The sequence below is a fragment of the Triturus cristatus genome, chromosome 10 (genome assembly GCF_964204655.1).
Source record: "Triturus cristatus chromosome 10, aTriCri1.1, whole genome shotgun sequence".
In the NCBI taxonomy this organism is placed as follows: domain Eukaryota; kingdom Metazoa; phylum Chordata; class Amphibia; order Caudata; family Salamandridae; genus Triturus; species Triturus cristatus.
Genome location: NC_140593.1, coordinates 679,085,493 through 679,102,548, shown reverse-complemented (window position 1 = coordinate 679,102,548; position 17,056 = coordinate 679,085,493). Strand labels below are relative to the sequence as shown.

At 45.9% G+C, this 17,056-nt stretch overlaps 1 protein-coding gene across 1 annotated transcript in view; it reads right to left on the bottom strand.

Annotated features, from left to right (window-relative positions):
• The window catches only part of LOC146789900 (uncharacterized), a 199,794-nt gene that overhangs the window by 10,354 nt on the left and 172,384 nt on the right, over nt 1-17,056 (bottom strand). Inside the window, exon 4 of the mRNA XM_085628176.1 lies at nt 14,175-14,309. Within this exon, the coding sequence (XP_085484302.1) occupies nt 14,175-14,309 (135 nt within the window). The remainder of the gene's footprint in view (nt 1-14,174; nt 14,310-17,056) is intronic.

Here is a 17,056-nt window from a genome sequence, read left to right as displayed (position 1 = left end):
GGCAGGCTGGTGTGACCAGTCAGGGAACCCACCAGAGGCTGGTTATTTTTCAAGGGACATCTCTAAGATGGACTCTGTGCACACTATGCCTCATTTTGGTTTAGTATATACAGAGCCAGCTTCCTAGAATGCTGACCACAGAGTTAGAACAGTAAGAACGCCATTAACAAGAGGCGGACATCTTTTTGAACAGTGAGGACATACATACGGAAGCCCTTTTTATTTCCCATAGATAGCACACAAATGTATATGGTGGGTGGAAGTCACAGAGTTATATGGAAACTCTGCAACATTCCGCGGAATTCCATGAGCAGTTGGAATTCGGCATGTTGCACTGCTCATGCTGATTTTTTATCACTGGGAGCTTTTTACATGGTCCAAAATAATTTCGAATGGCACCATGTGGTGTGCAAGGGGGGCACTGTTTCTTTCTACCGCTCGAGTAGATTTTCTACTGCCTCACTCGCCCACAATAAAAAATCTCGCAGGGAGGCGTTCAAGCAACCGAAAATCACCCTAGGGCACGAGAATTATCGCTTGTGAACTTACTGTTGGTGAGCCGCGCATGAGAAAAAACCCTGCCAGATGCGTTTTGATGGAACTCCGTGTTCTAAGCAGAGCATGGAGTGGGCAAAACTCTGTGATTCCGCCAGCAAAGCAGAATGGTTTGCCACCTTTCTATGCAGACAGTTAAGCAAAATGAACTAATAATTGAGGAAATTAACTACTAATATTACTTTAGTATTATGAGTGCATATCTTCAATAGATGTAATGGAAACCATTGCACCTGCTTTATTTACAGATCTTGATAAAGATCATTGTGACTTTGTATACAATGTATCTTAATCGGATAAAGAGGAAAAAGTAATGCAAAATGTGGACACAGATCTAAAAGCTATAGGTTAATTATATCTAGGGAAATTACATTTATATTATTTAATTTATGTATAAATAATGTCAGAAAAAATATAACATTTACATATTTTCTTGTCTCCACGGCACAAGCTTAAGAATGTTTAGCATACCATCCAGCATCCCCATTACTTGCAGAGTTCCCCAAGACTCTTCACTATCCTTAATGATTTTTAAACCCTATGTGTAACCTTGGCTGCGGTTCATCTGCATGCCATGCTTTATCTTATATATATGACACTCAGATTGCCATTCAGCTTGACCATCAAGCACTTAGACCAGTGAATAAATCTGCATGATTGATTGAGGCTGGTCCTGCAGTGGATGGACCATAATTTCCTGAAAGTTAATTCCAATAAAACATGGCTCTTCCTGCTAGGTAAAGAAAAACCTTGCTTGAACAACTGTCTCTGGCCACTTTCATTAGGACCTCCGCCACTACCTGTTCTTCAGGTTGATTTCATTTGGATGACAAATGATGAGAACATGGTCTTTGATCATCAGATCCCTGTGATCACCACCACTTGGCTCTGCCTGTTGATAAAAATCATACCCCTACTGCCCAGAAAATCTCTATAATATCTGTCTGCATACTTGTCCAATCAGATGATTGTAATGTGCTTTGCGCTGGTCGACCATCAGTTCAAACTACCAAGCTACAATGCATTCAAAATGTGGTGGTCAGGTTGGAATGCAATTTAAGGAAATACAATTTATAGTACCATGTGCTTAATAGTTTATGGAACATAACAATAGCGTTCCATAGAATATGGAACGCAACTGGGGAATGTTGGGATTCGAAGGGTAGCAGTTAAGAATCTGTTGAGGATACTGCTTGGCTGCGCGTTGGCAGCTCTGTCGAGAATAAATACTTAAACACCACAACTGAACTGGAATAGTTATTTCAGTGTGGGAACCTACTACACAATTCTATCTCGGTTGCTAGACAAAGACTTCATTTGCAACCTGTGAAGTAAAAATCGGATTCAAAGTTATGTGCATGGGGCACACGCTTAACCTACTTCAGGGAGGATGCTGGCAATGTGAATCTGCAGTAAAACCACTGTCAATCTAAAAGATCCTAGGCAGATCCTCGGAATACAGAAGATCTAAACTGGAGGCCACAGTTTCTGTTAACCTGCTTCCATACTACTGAATGAATTTTCTCTGTTTTTGTTTTTAAGACAAGTCTACAATTACATGGCCCTTCTAAAAGACCTTACCAACGTTTGTAATCATAACTGAGGACTTCCTGCTTTTAGAGTATTTTTCAGCAGGTTAAGTTAAGTTCCAAGAGCTGCGCTTTATAAATAAATCAATCAATCAAGAAGTATATTAATCACTACTCAAATCACTATGCTAAATGGGTGAGTAAAACCATCTATTAAATTGTGATCCAAGGATTTACAGGAGATAAAATATCAATTTGAGTATTTTTATAGTAGGGGTGTGATACAGGTATAAACTTTTGTTAAATGAGTAATTGCGCCCACTCACGTTATTACATTGAGGTAATATATGAGGTCATTAGCAGTGCATGGTGGGGGCACAAGGTATAGTTGGTTCCCTAAACTGGCATGGGAAACATCCTTTACCCGCATGCGTTACTCCGCAGTGCCATTATCCCGCAGTTTTTACACCGCAAAATAATTTATAATGCAGGGCTTTACAACGCAAACTATTACAACGCATTCCCCAAAGTAACACCACAGTGGAGTTAGAATAGTAAATTGCGTTGTAATGGGGATTGCGTTGTAAAGGATTGCGTTGTAAAGCCCTGCGTTGTAAATGATTTCGCGGTGTAAAAACTGTGGGGTAATGGCACGTGGAGTAAAAGTGTGTGGGGTAAAGTGTCCTATTCAACTGGCAAATTTCAATGTGTTTTGGGTTTGGGTTCTTTAACGTTAGCATGTCTGTCATTCTATTACATCACTTTAACAGTTGGCTTTTATCAGTGAATTTCTGAGGATATTTTAAAACATAAGTCCAGGTCTGAGAACATAACAATAATCTCACTTTAAACTTTGTTTTTTATAATCATTATATGTATATACATATACATACATATTCTCACACATGTTTTAAAATTAGGGAGCGGTAAAGGGAATGAGAAAATGACTAGGGTGAGCAAAATAGATGTGCATAGGATGATGTTGTTTACTTTAACTATTTTTAGCACACTAAAAAAGATATGCCTCAACGTCATATTTTTTATCCTGTTAGTTTCATATCTGTATTAACATCTAAATGCTCATTTACTTTAAAGACGTTGCTGAAGAGCAGGTTGAATTCAACAGCTCTTATTTTGATAAAATAGTGTTTAGGAGTACCTCACTTTTGTCTTGAATACAAAATGTTAGCGCTATAGTTCATTAAAACAGTGGTAATGCTCTAGTTGAATACTAGAGAGTTCTGTAGTAGGGGATCTCTGTGTATAGTCATAATCTAGTGAATAGTCCCGCCCATGTGCGTGGACCCCGGAGCAATAAAAATAATCTCTTAAATTGTCAAGCCATGCAGACCTGCATCTACACTTAAGAGGGAATTCAAAGACAGATAATGCAGCCTATATCCACAGGCTACACTGTCCAGTACTTCAACTAGAAAATTCCACCAACATCCACAAACAGCACTGTCTGCCCAGCTTTTTCCACAGAGAAAAACCTGCCACTACCAGCAAAAGCCTCTGGAATGATAGAGAGGGAGGAATGGACAGACAAGCCCCATAGGCTGCCATGATGTGGCTCAGAGCAGGATATTGTGCCTTTAAGAAAACTTTCCAGAACTTTTCCAGTATCCCAGAATGCACAGCAGGTCCCTTTTACTTTCAGTTCTTTTTTCCGGCTCCTGCTAGCAGGACCCTGGAGCATTGAGCTCTCCCTTTTCAAGGGTTTATTTGGATTTGTTCACTTTTCAAGTGCTATATTAAGTACCTTGTTGCCTTCCTTCTTGTGTGTGCTCTGTGTGGGCAACATGCCTGGCTTGTTTGACAGATGCCCAGAGTGCGAGAGAAAGAAGGCCAAGTCGGACCCACACAGGGTGTGCATCGTCTGCCTTCCCCAGTCCCATGTCCCAGAGGAGTGTGACATTTGCCAATCTTTCTCAGCCAGGACCCTGAAGGAAAGGAGAAGATCAGGCTCCTAGGCCTGGAGGACCGAAGGCTGAGGGCACAAGGTGGGTCAGGACGGGCTGATTCTGACCATGCTGAGGCCCCTGGGGGGCTCCCCAGGGGCAGGAAGCCCAGCAAACGTCCCCATTCTCCGTCGACGTCTACTACGGCGTCGAGGGGGATGGCTGCAGTCTGCTCACCGTCTCCCCAGGGCTCTGGGGAGAAAGGGCGTCGACGCCCGACGTCGAGGGAGCTGAACAGGCCGCCGTCGACGACATCAGCATCTTCGTTGATGCCGTCGACTTCTCCGTCGAGTCATCGGCGTCGAGAACAGTCCCGCGTAGGTGCTCGCCGTCGAGGCGAGTTCGCCGTCGGCGAAGAGGAGACGGTCACCGTCGAGGGGATCCCCGACGTCGAGTACCTGTCCCAGGCGTTCGCCGTCGAGGAGGCGTTCGCCGTCGAGGAGGCGTTCATCGACACCGAGGCAGCGCAGGAGGAGTCCTGACGCCAGGAGTTCCTCGGGGTCACGAAGGAAGAGAACGGAGTCACCGGGCTCGGTGTACTCAGTGGTGTATACACCTCCTAAGCCGAGGTCGCCACCCTTTCCTCCTTTGCCAAGGGAGCCCTCACCGCGGACCCCTAAACCACCGCCTCCGCCACCACCACCACACCACCACCACCGCCTCCTCCTCCTCCTCCTCCTCATAACATTCCGCCTCACACACCATCGGGCCCGCCTGTGGCCCCGCCACGGTCGGTGTCGTTGCCTAGGTATCCGACGCCGCCGAAGCCGAGCAGATTGCGCTCCCGCTCCGTACGGAGAGGGAGGTCACGGAGTCGTGGACGGGCATCATCGACATCTGGGCGACGCCGCAGGAGGCGCAGCGCCAGATCCCGCACCCAATCGTCTGCCAGGGACTACTCGCCGACGCTGTCGGACTCGCCAAGGACAGGAGTTTCGCCTGTCGACGATATAGTCTCCTTCCAGGAGGTGATACTGAGGGGTGCGGCCAAGCTAGGGATCACGGTGACGGTGCCAACACCTACGACGTCCTTGATCTTCGAGACGCTGCACAAGAAGCACCTGTCTCGCCCCCTGCTGCCACTAGTGCCGGGATTGGTGGAGCCCGCTACGGAGTTGTTCCTCACTCCGGCGGTGACGAAACCAGCCCCCTCAAGGCTCCTGAAGAAGTATCGGGCGCCGGAATCGGACCCGACCTTTCTGAGGATGGACCCGAAACCGGACTCGGTCATTGTCACGGCGGCCAGGAAGCAGCATGCTACCACTCCTTCCTCGACAGTGCCGCCTGATAAGGATAGCCGTTGGCTAGACTCGGCGGGCAGAAAGGTCTGTGGGACGGCTTCTACCACCATGAAGGCAGCAAGTGCCGGGGCTCTGTTGGGGCGCTACGACCTGGCCCTGTGGGAGTCTCTCCAGCAGTACGCGGAGCTGCTGCCTCGCGACAAGAAGGAGGACTTTCTAGAGACTTTGCGTGAGGGGATGCTGGTGTCAAATCAGATTATCAGCGCGGCGGCGGATGTGTCTCTGTTAGCGGCACATGGATATTGTCATGGCATCAACCAACGGCGTCACGCTTGGCTTCGCCTTACCTCACTCAAACTGGAGGCACAACAAAGAGTGGCCAACCTGCCTTTCTCGGGGGAGATCCTGTTCGGCAAGCATGCGGACGACGAAATGGCCCGCATGAAGACGGAGGCAGAGACCCTGACGGCTGTCGGGTTAGAGAAGCCTGAGAGGAAAAAGCGCCGTTCCAGAGACGGTTCGGGGCTGCAGGCAGAGGGCGTGGGCAGGCCTCGGGACAGCAGCAACAACAGCAGCAGCAGTTCCGGAAACCCTTCCAGAAGCGCCAGAAGGGTAGAGGAGGCCAGCAGTCCGCTACAGCGACCAAGGGCCCGGCTGGGTCTCGGCCCTGAGCGATTACTTCCCCTGCAACCGTTACCCACTCCAGTGGGGGGGAAGCGTCCAATTTTTTCTGGCAGAGTGGAGAAAAATTACTCAGGACAAGTGGGTGCTAAATATTGTTTGCAATGGATACAGTCTTCGGTTCATCAGCCCGCCTCCAGCGATTCCGCCGGTAAGCTCACAGTATCAACTGCGAGAGCTCCAGGCGGAGGCAGACATCCTGTTAAGGAAAAAGGCAGTGGAAGATGTACCTCTGTCTCAAAGGGGAAGAGGTCTGTACTCTCGGTTCTTCCTGGTTCGCTAGAAGGACAAGAACGAGTTCAGGCCCATTCTGGACTTGCGACAAGCAAACAAATGGATTCGCAGAGAGAAATTCCGCATGCTATCGTTGCATCAGAATTACCCTCAGCTGCAGCGGGGAGACTGGCTCAGTGCCATAGACCTACAGGATGCGTACTTCCATGTGCCCATTGCACAGGAAGTTCCTGCGATTCCAAGTCGGCGCCAATCATTATCAATACACAGTACTGCCATTTGGGCTAAAGTCTGCGCCCAGGACCTTCTCGAAGTGCATGGCGGTGGTAGCTGCACACCTGCGGAGGAACAAGGTGTTTGTCTACCCGTACCTGGACGATTGGTTGATCAAGGCCGGCTCCTTCTCGGAAGCAGAAGCGCACTTCCAGAAGATGTGCGTTCTCTTGAACAAGCTGGGGTTGCACGTCAACATGTCCAAGTCTGTCCCGACTCCGGTCCAGTGCATACAGTACTTGGGGGCCTCCATCAATACGCTGTCAGCAAGCGTGTCTCCTTCGGAGGAGAGACGGTTATCACTCCTTCGGAAGGCTCAGGCTCTTATGACCGCCCCATCGACGACAGTGAGGAAGGTGTCTTCGCTGCTGGGATCGATGGCCTTGTGTATCTTCCTCACGCCTCACGCACGGCTGCACATGAGACCACTGCAGGAGTGCTTGGAGGATCAGTGGGATCAGAGGACAGGTTCTTGGGACGACAAGATACGGCTGTCTCTGCATGCTCTTCAGTCGCTGAAGTGGTGATGTTCGGCGGAAAATCTCCTCAGGGGGGTTCCCTTCCACAAGGACATTCCCACGAAGAGGATCGTGACAGATGCGTCTCTCCAAGGCTGGGGAGCGCATTCCGGAGACTTACAGATACAAGGAAAGTGGTCCCCGCTGGAGTAGACGTACCACATCAATTTCCTGGAACTCAGAGCCGTTTACTTGGCATTGAAGGCCTTCCATCCGTCCTTCCAGACCAACTCGCTGCTGGTACAGACGGACAATACAACCATGATGTATTACCTCAACAAGCAGGGGGGGTCGAGATCACGCACTCTGTCGCAGGAGGCGCAGTCGATCTGGCACTGGCTTCTGGCCCGAAGACTGACGATTACGGCCACGCATCTGCCAGGTGTGCAGAATGTTCAGGCGGACGCACTGAGCAGACTGATTCAGGAAAACCACAAATGGGTCATAAACGACGAAGTACTAGCGGACGTCTTCGCAGGGTGGGGGACTCCAGACGTAGATCTGTTCGCCACCCCCGAAAACAGCAAATGCCGAGACTTCGCATCCAGGTACTACCAGCGGGGGACGTTGGGGAATGCACTATGGATCGACTGGTCGAACAGCTTTCTGTACGCTTTTCCACCCATTCCCCTGATCCCGGCGGTGCTCATCAAGCTGTCCCAGTCCGGGGCGCGGATGATCCTGATTGCCCCGGAATGGCCCAGACTGTGGTGGTTCACGGACCTGCTTCACCGGTCTCTCCTTCCTCACATACGGCTGCCGTGCAGGCCGGACCTTCTCACGAAGTTCGGGGGGCAGTTGGTGCACCCCAACCTCTTGTCTTTGAGTTTGGCGGCATGGCTCCTGAGATAGTGCAATATGGCCATTTGAATCTACCAGCAGATTGTATGGATATACTGAAGGAGGCTAAGCAACCTTCCACTAGGACGTCCTATGCTTACAAGTGGAAGAGATTCTGCATCTGGTGCAAGTCCAAGAACTTTGACCCGACGACATGTAAGGAAGATGTCATCCTTCCGTACCTTTTGCATTTGGCGCAGTCTGGCCTTAATTTCCATTCCATTAAGGTTCATCTCGCTGCTTTGACTGCTTACAGGAAATACCCTTCACAGACTTCCTTTTTTCAGATCCCTGTGATCAAGGATTTTTTGGAAGGCTTGAAGAAAGTGTTCCCTCATGTCAGACTTCCCTCGCCTTCATGGGAATTGAATGTGGTGCTGTCCAGATTGATGAAGGAGCCTTTTGAGCCTATTCACAAGGCTTCGTTGCAGCACCTGTCTTGGAAGGCGGCGTTCCTAGTGGCCATTACATCGGCCCGCAGGGTGAGTGAACTTCAGGCGTTGTGTTGCCAAGAACCTTATACGGTATTTTATGCTGCTATGGTTGTTATGCGTACTCACCCTAAATTTCTTCCTAAGGGTATATCTGATTTTCATGTCAACCAGACCATAACTTTACCTACGTTTTTTCAGAATCCCTCTTCTCCAGCGGAATGGTCTCTACATTCCCTGGACGTTAGGAGGGTGTTGAAGTTTTATCTTGATAAGACCAAAGATATTCGTAGGTCAGACCAATTGTTTATCAATTATGGATCAATCAGGACCGGTCTTGCTACCTCCAAACAGTCCATCTCTTGGTAGATTGTGTCCTGTATACAATTGTGTTACTAAAAGGCTAATAAGACCTTTGGGGGTAAACCTAAGGCTCATTCCACCAGGGGCAAAGCTGCCACGACTGCTTTGCTGCGTACTGTTCTGATTGCAGAAATCTGCAAGGCGGCCACTTGGAGGTCGGTCCATTCCTTTGCTGAGCATTACTGTCTGGACACGGATGCCAGGGCAGATGCTCAGGTTGGGCAGGCTTCGCTGCGAAATAGTGGTATTATTTTGTAGTCTTCTCCACCGCCATTTTGGTGTGGGGATGGGCTTGCCATTCTATTCACTAGATTATGACTATACACAGAGATCCCCTACTACAGAAGGAGTAGTTTCTTTTCTGTATCTCCAGTTCTGTAGTAGGGGTATCTCTGTTATAGTCATAAGCGCCCGCCCTCCTCCCCGGTGGAGACAGAAATGTTAATGTAAGGAATGCTACAGGTCTGTCGTGCTACGCCTTCAAAAAGAACTGAAAGTAAAAGGGACCTGCTGTGCATTCTGGGATACTGGAAAAGTTCTGGAAAGTTTTCTAAAAGGCACAGTATCCTGTTCTGAGCCACATAATGGCAGCCTATGGGGCTTGTCTGTCCATTCCTCCCTCGCTATCATTCCAGAGGCTTTTGCTGGTAGAGGCAGGTTTTTCTCTGTGGAAAAAGCTGGGCAGGCAGTGCTGTTTGTGGATGTTGGTGGAATTTTCTAGTTGAAGTACTAGACAGTGTAGCCTGTGGATATAGGCTGCATTATCTGTCTTTGAATTCTCTCTTAAGTGTAGATGCAGGTCTGCATGGCTTGACAACTTAAGAAATTATTCTTATTGCTCCGCGGTCCATGCACATGGGCGGGACTATTCACTAGATTATGACTATAACAGAGATACCCCTACTACAGAACTGGAGTTACAGAAAAGAAACTACTCCTTATCTGGCAGACTGCTGTGGGGGTTGGAAGTATTTTTTGCTCTGCATGTCAGGATGTTTTACAGAAATGAATGAGGCAGATATTTGAGAACTCACAGTTCCTAGAACACTAACCATAATTACTATGACAAAAAGAAATCCCTCATATTGTTAAATTACAGCAATATCCCCTGTAGTGGATTATTTTCAGTTTTAAAGCTTTGATTCAATCAAGATGGGGTTCAGATGGGCCATGCGTTTGTCCTAAATATAGAATGTTAGTGTTCTGATTGTTCGTTAAAGCTCTGTGATTAAGCTTTAGTGCATCACTAGGGAGTTAAATGACAGGCTGCTTCTGGTGTAGGAAGTACATGTTTCTCTCTGCATGTCATAATGATTCACTGGCAGGGAAGAGAAAGATATTTGATAACTAATTGAAATCTGTCCTCATTTTAGCTTTTTATAGCACTAGCCATATTTTCTATGACAAAATGAACCCCATCATTGTGTTCTTTTACTGATGTCTCTGCTGTAGCTAATGCATTCAGTTTTACAGCTTTGATTCTGTCAAGATGGCATTCAGGTGTGCCACAATTTTGTCATGAATACTGAATGTTAGCACTCTAGTTGTTCATTAGGGGCCATGTTAGATTTGGGGGTCCCTAGTTGGCAGAGGTAGGTACCTTTGACCAAATAGGGACCCTTGTGTCTAGTCAGGGTAAGGGGGTACACTCCTAAAATAACCCCTGCTCACCCCCTTGGTAGCTTTGCACGAGCAGGCAGGCTTATCTCAGAGGCAGTGAGTAAAGCATTTGTGAACACTTACAGTAACCCAGGGACAACACTACAGATGGACACCACACAAGTTGTAGTATAAAAATAAGTATTTTTATATAGACTTATCACAAGACCATAAACAACAAAAATCCACAATACTGTCCTTTAAAAATGGTAGAAATAGCCCAGTTCTCTTAAGATGTAAAATGCAACACTTTGAGTTCAATGTACCTTAGGAGGCGTAACGCTATACAACGAAAGTGTTGCAGGGAAGGTGATGCATTGGTTCCTTACACGCAAACACTGTGATGCGTTGGTTCCCTACTGATGCGTCTGTTTCTTACTGCGCTTCCGTGGTGATGCGACCCGCAACGCCGTGATGCGATGAAGAGCTGGTGCGATGAAACAAAGATGGCGTCTTCTTCTTTTTGCGACACGATGCGTGCACGCTCGACAGCCGTGCGGTGCCACAATGATTCTTCTGAGCCGCAACAGGCCCTGCAACACGCTTCCTGGTGATCCGGTGATGTGACGGCTGCGGCGGCGTCACGCTTCTTCGTGAGTCGCGCTTCCGGCTCCTTGCGACACGCAGTCCCTCAGAAAGCCCAACACAACAGCAGGCACTTCCAAAGAACTCTTGGGGAGATGGTTGGTGAAGTCTGTTGTCCCTGAGACTTCAGCAGGAGGCAAGCTCTATTTCAAGCCCTTGGAGATCCTTCACGAGTTGAATGAAAGTAGCACAAAGGTCCTTTCTCCTCTCTTTGGCAGTCAGGCAACCACTGCAGGCCAGTCTCTCACGCTTAGGGATAGTCTCTCCTCAGTCTCTATGGTTCCTCTTCTCAGCAAAGGTTTCTTCATGTTTCCCAAAAGTGATCTAAAGTTCTGGGCCCCCTTTTTATGCACAGTTTCTCTTTGTTCTAGTCCAAACCAGTTCTGGTAAGTCCTGGAGAACTTTGTTGACCAGACTCCTCCTTTCCTTTCACAGTGTAGGCCAGGGACATCAGACGCACCACAGGAGGTGGAGCCAGCATTGTGGAGGGAAGGCACAGCCCTATTCAGGTCCCAGGTGCAACTCCTCCCACTCATCTACATGCAGATCTCTCTATTCAGCCCTGTGCTGACTCACCCTGTCTCCTGGAATCCCCCAGCCCCTGTCACTCAAACTCCAGACAAGGAATACACAACCTAGCAGAGCCAGGCTTGGATAGTTAGGCAAGAAAATACCTACTTTCTAAAAATGGTATTTTCAAACACAGAATGTTAAAACTAACTTCACTAAAAGATGTATTTTGTCATTCTGAGTTCAGGCATACTAAACTCGAATTTCTACCTAGTTACCTGAGTCAGTTAGGATTATAAGATGTTATATTCAAACTGTCCATTCTGGCCTATGGGGGAACAGATAGCTTTGCAATAGTGAAACACGGAAATGGCTGTAATTCACTATTAGGACATGCCACACACACCAGGGCATGTTCTACCTTATACCTACAATGCACCCTGCCCTTGGGCTTACCATAGGGGTGACGAATATGCATAAAAGGGAAGGTTTAGAGACTGGCAAGTGGGTGCACTTGCCCAGTCAACATGGCAGTACCAGACTGCACACAGGCTGCTTCTGTGGGTGGCACAACCAGTGCTGCAAGCCCACTAGCAGCATTTTGATTTACAAGCCATGGGCACACTCAGTGCACTCTACTAGGGTCTGACAGGTAAACCAAATCAGCCAATCATGGAGTCACCAATCCATACATCAATTTACCATTGGGAGCACTTGCACTGTGGCACTGGACATCAGTGGCACAGTGCCCAAAGCATCTATAACCAGCAAAAACACATGAGGCAACAGCAAAAAATGGAAGAGAGACCCACGCCAAGGTGCCAGGTCTAACAGGCCAGATGCACAACCATTCACTTTGCGAGGCGCAAATTACGTCAGATTGTGACTCGCAAAAGTGAATGTACAACAGTGTCTCGGACACTATTTGCGATTCCCAATGAGGTCGCATATTGCATGCCTCATTAATATTCACGAGGCAAGCGCAATTTGCGACCCCATTGGGAATGGCTAGCACTGCCAGGAATGGTGGCCTGCTGGGGTCAGCAGACCACCATGTCTGTGACTGCTTTTTTAATAAAGCAGTTTTTTTTCTTTTAAATGCAGCCTGCTTTCCTTAAAGGAGAACAGGATGCATTTAAAAAAGAAAAATGAAACTTCAAGTTACATTTTTTAAGGGCAGGCTGTGGTCCCTCAGACCACTACCTGCTATTAAAAAATATTTTCGTTAATACTCAGAAAGGGGAAGGTATTAGGTGGTAAACTGTGAGTGTTTTGCGGCCGCAAATGCGGTCACAAAACAATAGTACACTGAGACTCACTATCTGGAAGGGACGCCCATTCCTAATAGCGAGAGTCGCAAACGCTATTTTGTGAGTCAGTGACTCACAAAATAGCGTTTTTACATGCCAGGAGCCTTTTTTTGCGGCCGCAATCGGACTGACCTCGCGTTTGCGATAGCAAAAAACAGTCGAACATCTGGCCCCTAGAACTCTGTGCTAAAGCTACAGTACAACACTAGGGAATCAACTGACAGGCTGCTGCTGGTGTTGGAAGCACATTTCACTCAGCAAACCAGACTTTTTTCTTCTAACAATGTTGAAAAAGATGTTTGAGAACTTGTAGAAAAGGCATCCTCAGTTCAGCGTTCCAGAGCACTAACCATAAATTCACTGGATATTGATTGACAAGCTGCTGCTAGTGTTGGAAGTACATTTTACTCAGAATTTTAAACTTTATTCTCACATGGCTGAGAAGATTGTATGGACATATAGAAAATGTACCTTTGATTATTGAAAGTTGATGGGGCTGAGGTGTGGCCAGTTGCATATGAGTCCACAGAATGTGCAGGTGGGGGGAATTGCACAGGTTTACCTGCATTCCAGGCTAATGACCGTGGATTGTAGGCAGAGCTTGGGTACAGTCTGTTGCATTTTAGTTGGTGCCTCTGGAAGGTTGGATGGACTTGGGCGGAGCCAGTAACATGTCCGGTCAATGGCTCGATAGGCTGGAGGTTCAAAGCTAGGGTAATTCGCAAGTCAGTGGATATATATATTTTTTCCTATGAATATTTTGGAAAAATTCGGATGGCGTGCCAGCTAAAACTGATTCAAGGCCATAAGAAAATAACAAAAACTGGCTGCGGACAGGGAAAAAGTCATATACGCTGACCAACCCCGAGAGAGGCTGACAGAGGAAAGGGGACTGAATATGAATTGGAGGCAACCAAAGACTGACTGGCATACAAACACATCCACATACAGAAAGTGAGTAGGCAATCCGAAACACAAAATCAATTGCACACAGCCATCACCACTATATAGTGTGTAACTGCCAAAATAGAGATGCAACCAAAGAGAGCAGTGCACTATGACATACACTGAAGCAGACTGAAAAGACAAGAATGAAGGAAAGTATTAGTTTATTCAATTGTAATATCAAAAAACGTTTTTTATATATATAAAAAGGAAAATAGGCAGGGAAGGAAGCTAAGAGAAGCAAAGGACGTGAGAGACATAGACAATGAAAAGAAGCATTAAGAGAGACTGAGACAAGCTCGGAAACTATAATTAAAGCAGAACAGAACCAATATATTTACAAAGTGAGATGTAGCACGATAAGCACAAACGAGAAAGAAGGACTGGTATGCATCCTACACTTCATGGACCTGTAATCAGTATTCACAGCATACATTACCACAATTGATATACACAAGGAGCCACCTCAAGGGTGGAATCACTATTTCACAGCGTGCTATAAGCATGACATCAAAGGCATGTATTGATGTTTATCTTACATGTGTTCCCATGCTGCGAGTAGGTGGTAGAGGGGCGTGGTTCATCCGTGGAGACTGATTAGAGAGGGGTGCTCCTACCAGGTATGGAAGCATTGCAGTAGAGCCGGACATAGCCTGTCCATTTTGGATATTCACCTGGAAAAGAAAGGCCAACGTCTGGTCACACTGACCTCAAACAATGCTCCACCATTAGCAAAAGAACCCTCTACACATTCCACCCAAAACTACACATACACTTTTACTTTAACCTTACTAGCAAACCTCTCAAACTAAATTTTGAGTTTGTCTTTTTTAGATACATATGCTGTTCGAATATTGTCTTAGGTCAATGGAGGATCCTGGAACACTTTGTCTAACTTAGAAAAAAACGTTCTAATCTTTTCAAGTTGGTGCAGTGACTATTAAGATAAACCCAATCAACAATAAGATTCTGAAACAGAAAACTTCCAAAATGCTAATCTAGTGCCCACTTGTCTGCTTTCAAAGGACGTTTTGATAGGGGATCGTGGTTGCTTTTTAGAGGTTTACAAAATTCCGTCAAGGTGAGAACTTCCCTGACTTCGTGATTTTAAAATATTGTTAAAAGTGTTTGCCATTTAATAATGTGTATTTTTCCTCCATGATGCGGCTTTTAGTTTTACCTCAGAAAACTTCATTCCAAGATGGGTCTTTACATAGTATTTACCAGTAACAGTACTTACCAGTATTTACTTCCACTTACCAAAGATTATTCCTAATCTCTATGAAGCAATATATGTTTTCCAATAAAACATCCAAAAACAAATTGTTATATTGCGCTGTATGGGATTGTTGGAAGAGTAATGTCTTCCTGACACTCGAGTATCATTATACCATTAAACTCACAAATCAGCTTGGCCTTGACTCTCTCAGAAACATTCATTTCCTAAATCTTCAGCAGTGAAAGTCTTATGCTAATCATTCAGTGCAGAAGAATCTTTTTCAGGTATCCACCAGGACCAAAGTATCAATACCCAAGTAGACTTCTACCATTTTCATTCTATGAAGATAATCTTCACCTCATTTGATTGTAAAATGAGAATTTGGAAAGCTACCATGCTCAGTGATCAGATCAATGAGAGCATGTGTATACACACTGATCTCTATCTGACTTGCTATTTAGCTCCCACGTGAATGTTTACAACCTAGGGCTTTAACCCCTTCGGCGCGGATTACCGCGCTGTGCTGAAGGTTCCGTGCGCGGGCGGGGCCATGACGGAGCGGTTCCATCATGCGCACAGCGCGACCGACGCGCATGACAGAACCGCTCCGTCATACGCATCGAAGGGGTTAAAGTGTATATTGTTGTCTTAGAGAGAAGATTAAATCAAGCTCTCAGAAAAAGACACATTCCACGAGGAATCTTTGCGCTGTTTTAGAATAACAGTATAATATATAAAAGAAGAAGCTGTCCAAAACAGCTGAGGGAGCATAGTGCATGCCCACAGCAGCAGCAGAGAACATGGACTAAGGAGAAAGAAGCAGATGCCACCAAACAGTTTTGCTTGCTGTGCTGCAGCAGCCTTCAGATCCACTGAAATACAGTTTTGTCCTCCCAGCCTAAAGAATTACTTACAACAGGGTAGTTCCTGGAACTAAAAAAAAACCTAAATTATTTACCAATCCCATTCAGTATTCACCAGTTTTGGGTTCGGGGACAGTCCACTCAGAATTGTAAGATCCACTCTCCCGAAGCAAGATGGGTCTTTCATGAGCTCCTGGTAATTTCACCCATAGAGGATGCTTGTGCTTTCACGACTTAATAACTAGGTTATAAAACATACTTACTTGGGCGTTTCGACAAGAGGGAGTAATAGCTATAAAAAAAATCCATGCAATTAAAACATGACATAGTTGCTGCAAATCACCAATGGGACAAAGCTGAATATAGGCTGGAAATGAGCCAAAAATTGAACTAGTTCAAAATGAAGGGAAAACGCATGCAAAAATTGGTCAAACCTATTCCCAGGAATAAGGTAAGAGCCGAGGAAAGGACGGAAAACATGAAACGGAGAAAAAACGTATGCCAAAAGTAACAGGACAGCTATGGACAGTTGCAAGGATAACACAAACCTGAGCATAACAGAAAACACAATTATTGAATTCCGTGAATTTGCATATTTGAAAGACATAGGAAATCTTACAATGCTCCCCCAAACTCACTAAATCAGAAAACACAAGAGTTCAAATCAGAAATGTGGAGTCTCCAAGAACATGGGAAACGTTTAAGTCTAAAATGTGGGTTAAAGGCAGGAATGAATTTCTGTGTCTGTCTGTGACATAAATAGTGAATTTAATTGCCCAAACCCCTACAACCCACCCTGCCGAGCCAACTTCATCAGACAACAAGAGGGAAGAAAGACCAAATTGAATCTGACTATGAACCTTCTCCCTAAACAAAACCCAGTCAGAAATCTCAAAATTGAAGACTCCAATAGCTTCAAAGGGATAGAGAGATAATTTGCATGAACATTTTTGTTCTCGTACTGCTAAGAAGTGCTGAAGGGCTAAATAATGCCAAGAAATGAGGGCAGATACAAATGATAGTGGCAGTGTTGTAATCACAGTCAATATAAGGCTGTCATGTCTGAGCATATCCTGGATCTCTTTTTGAGGATAGCCCACTTGGAGTGAGGCATCTGTACTGGCTAGATAAAGCTTACCAAGATGGGGCATGTAAATAAAAAGCCTCTGCCTTCTCTGATGTGCATAGAGACAGCTAAATTGCTTTAACATAATTCTTAAGATTAATGAGTTATCTGGATATATGAGGTGGGCAATTATGACCTATTGGGATAATTTGGAATAAGACTGGCTATTTTCGCAAATTGTCAAACAAAAACAATGAGTTTTTATTTCTCTTT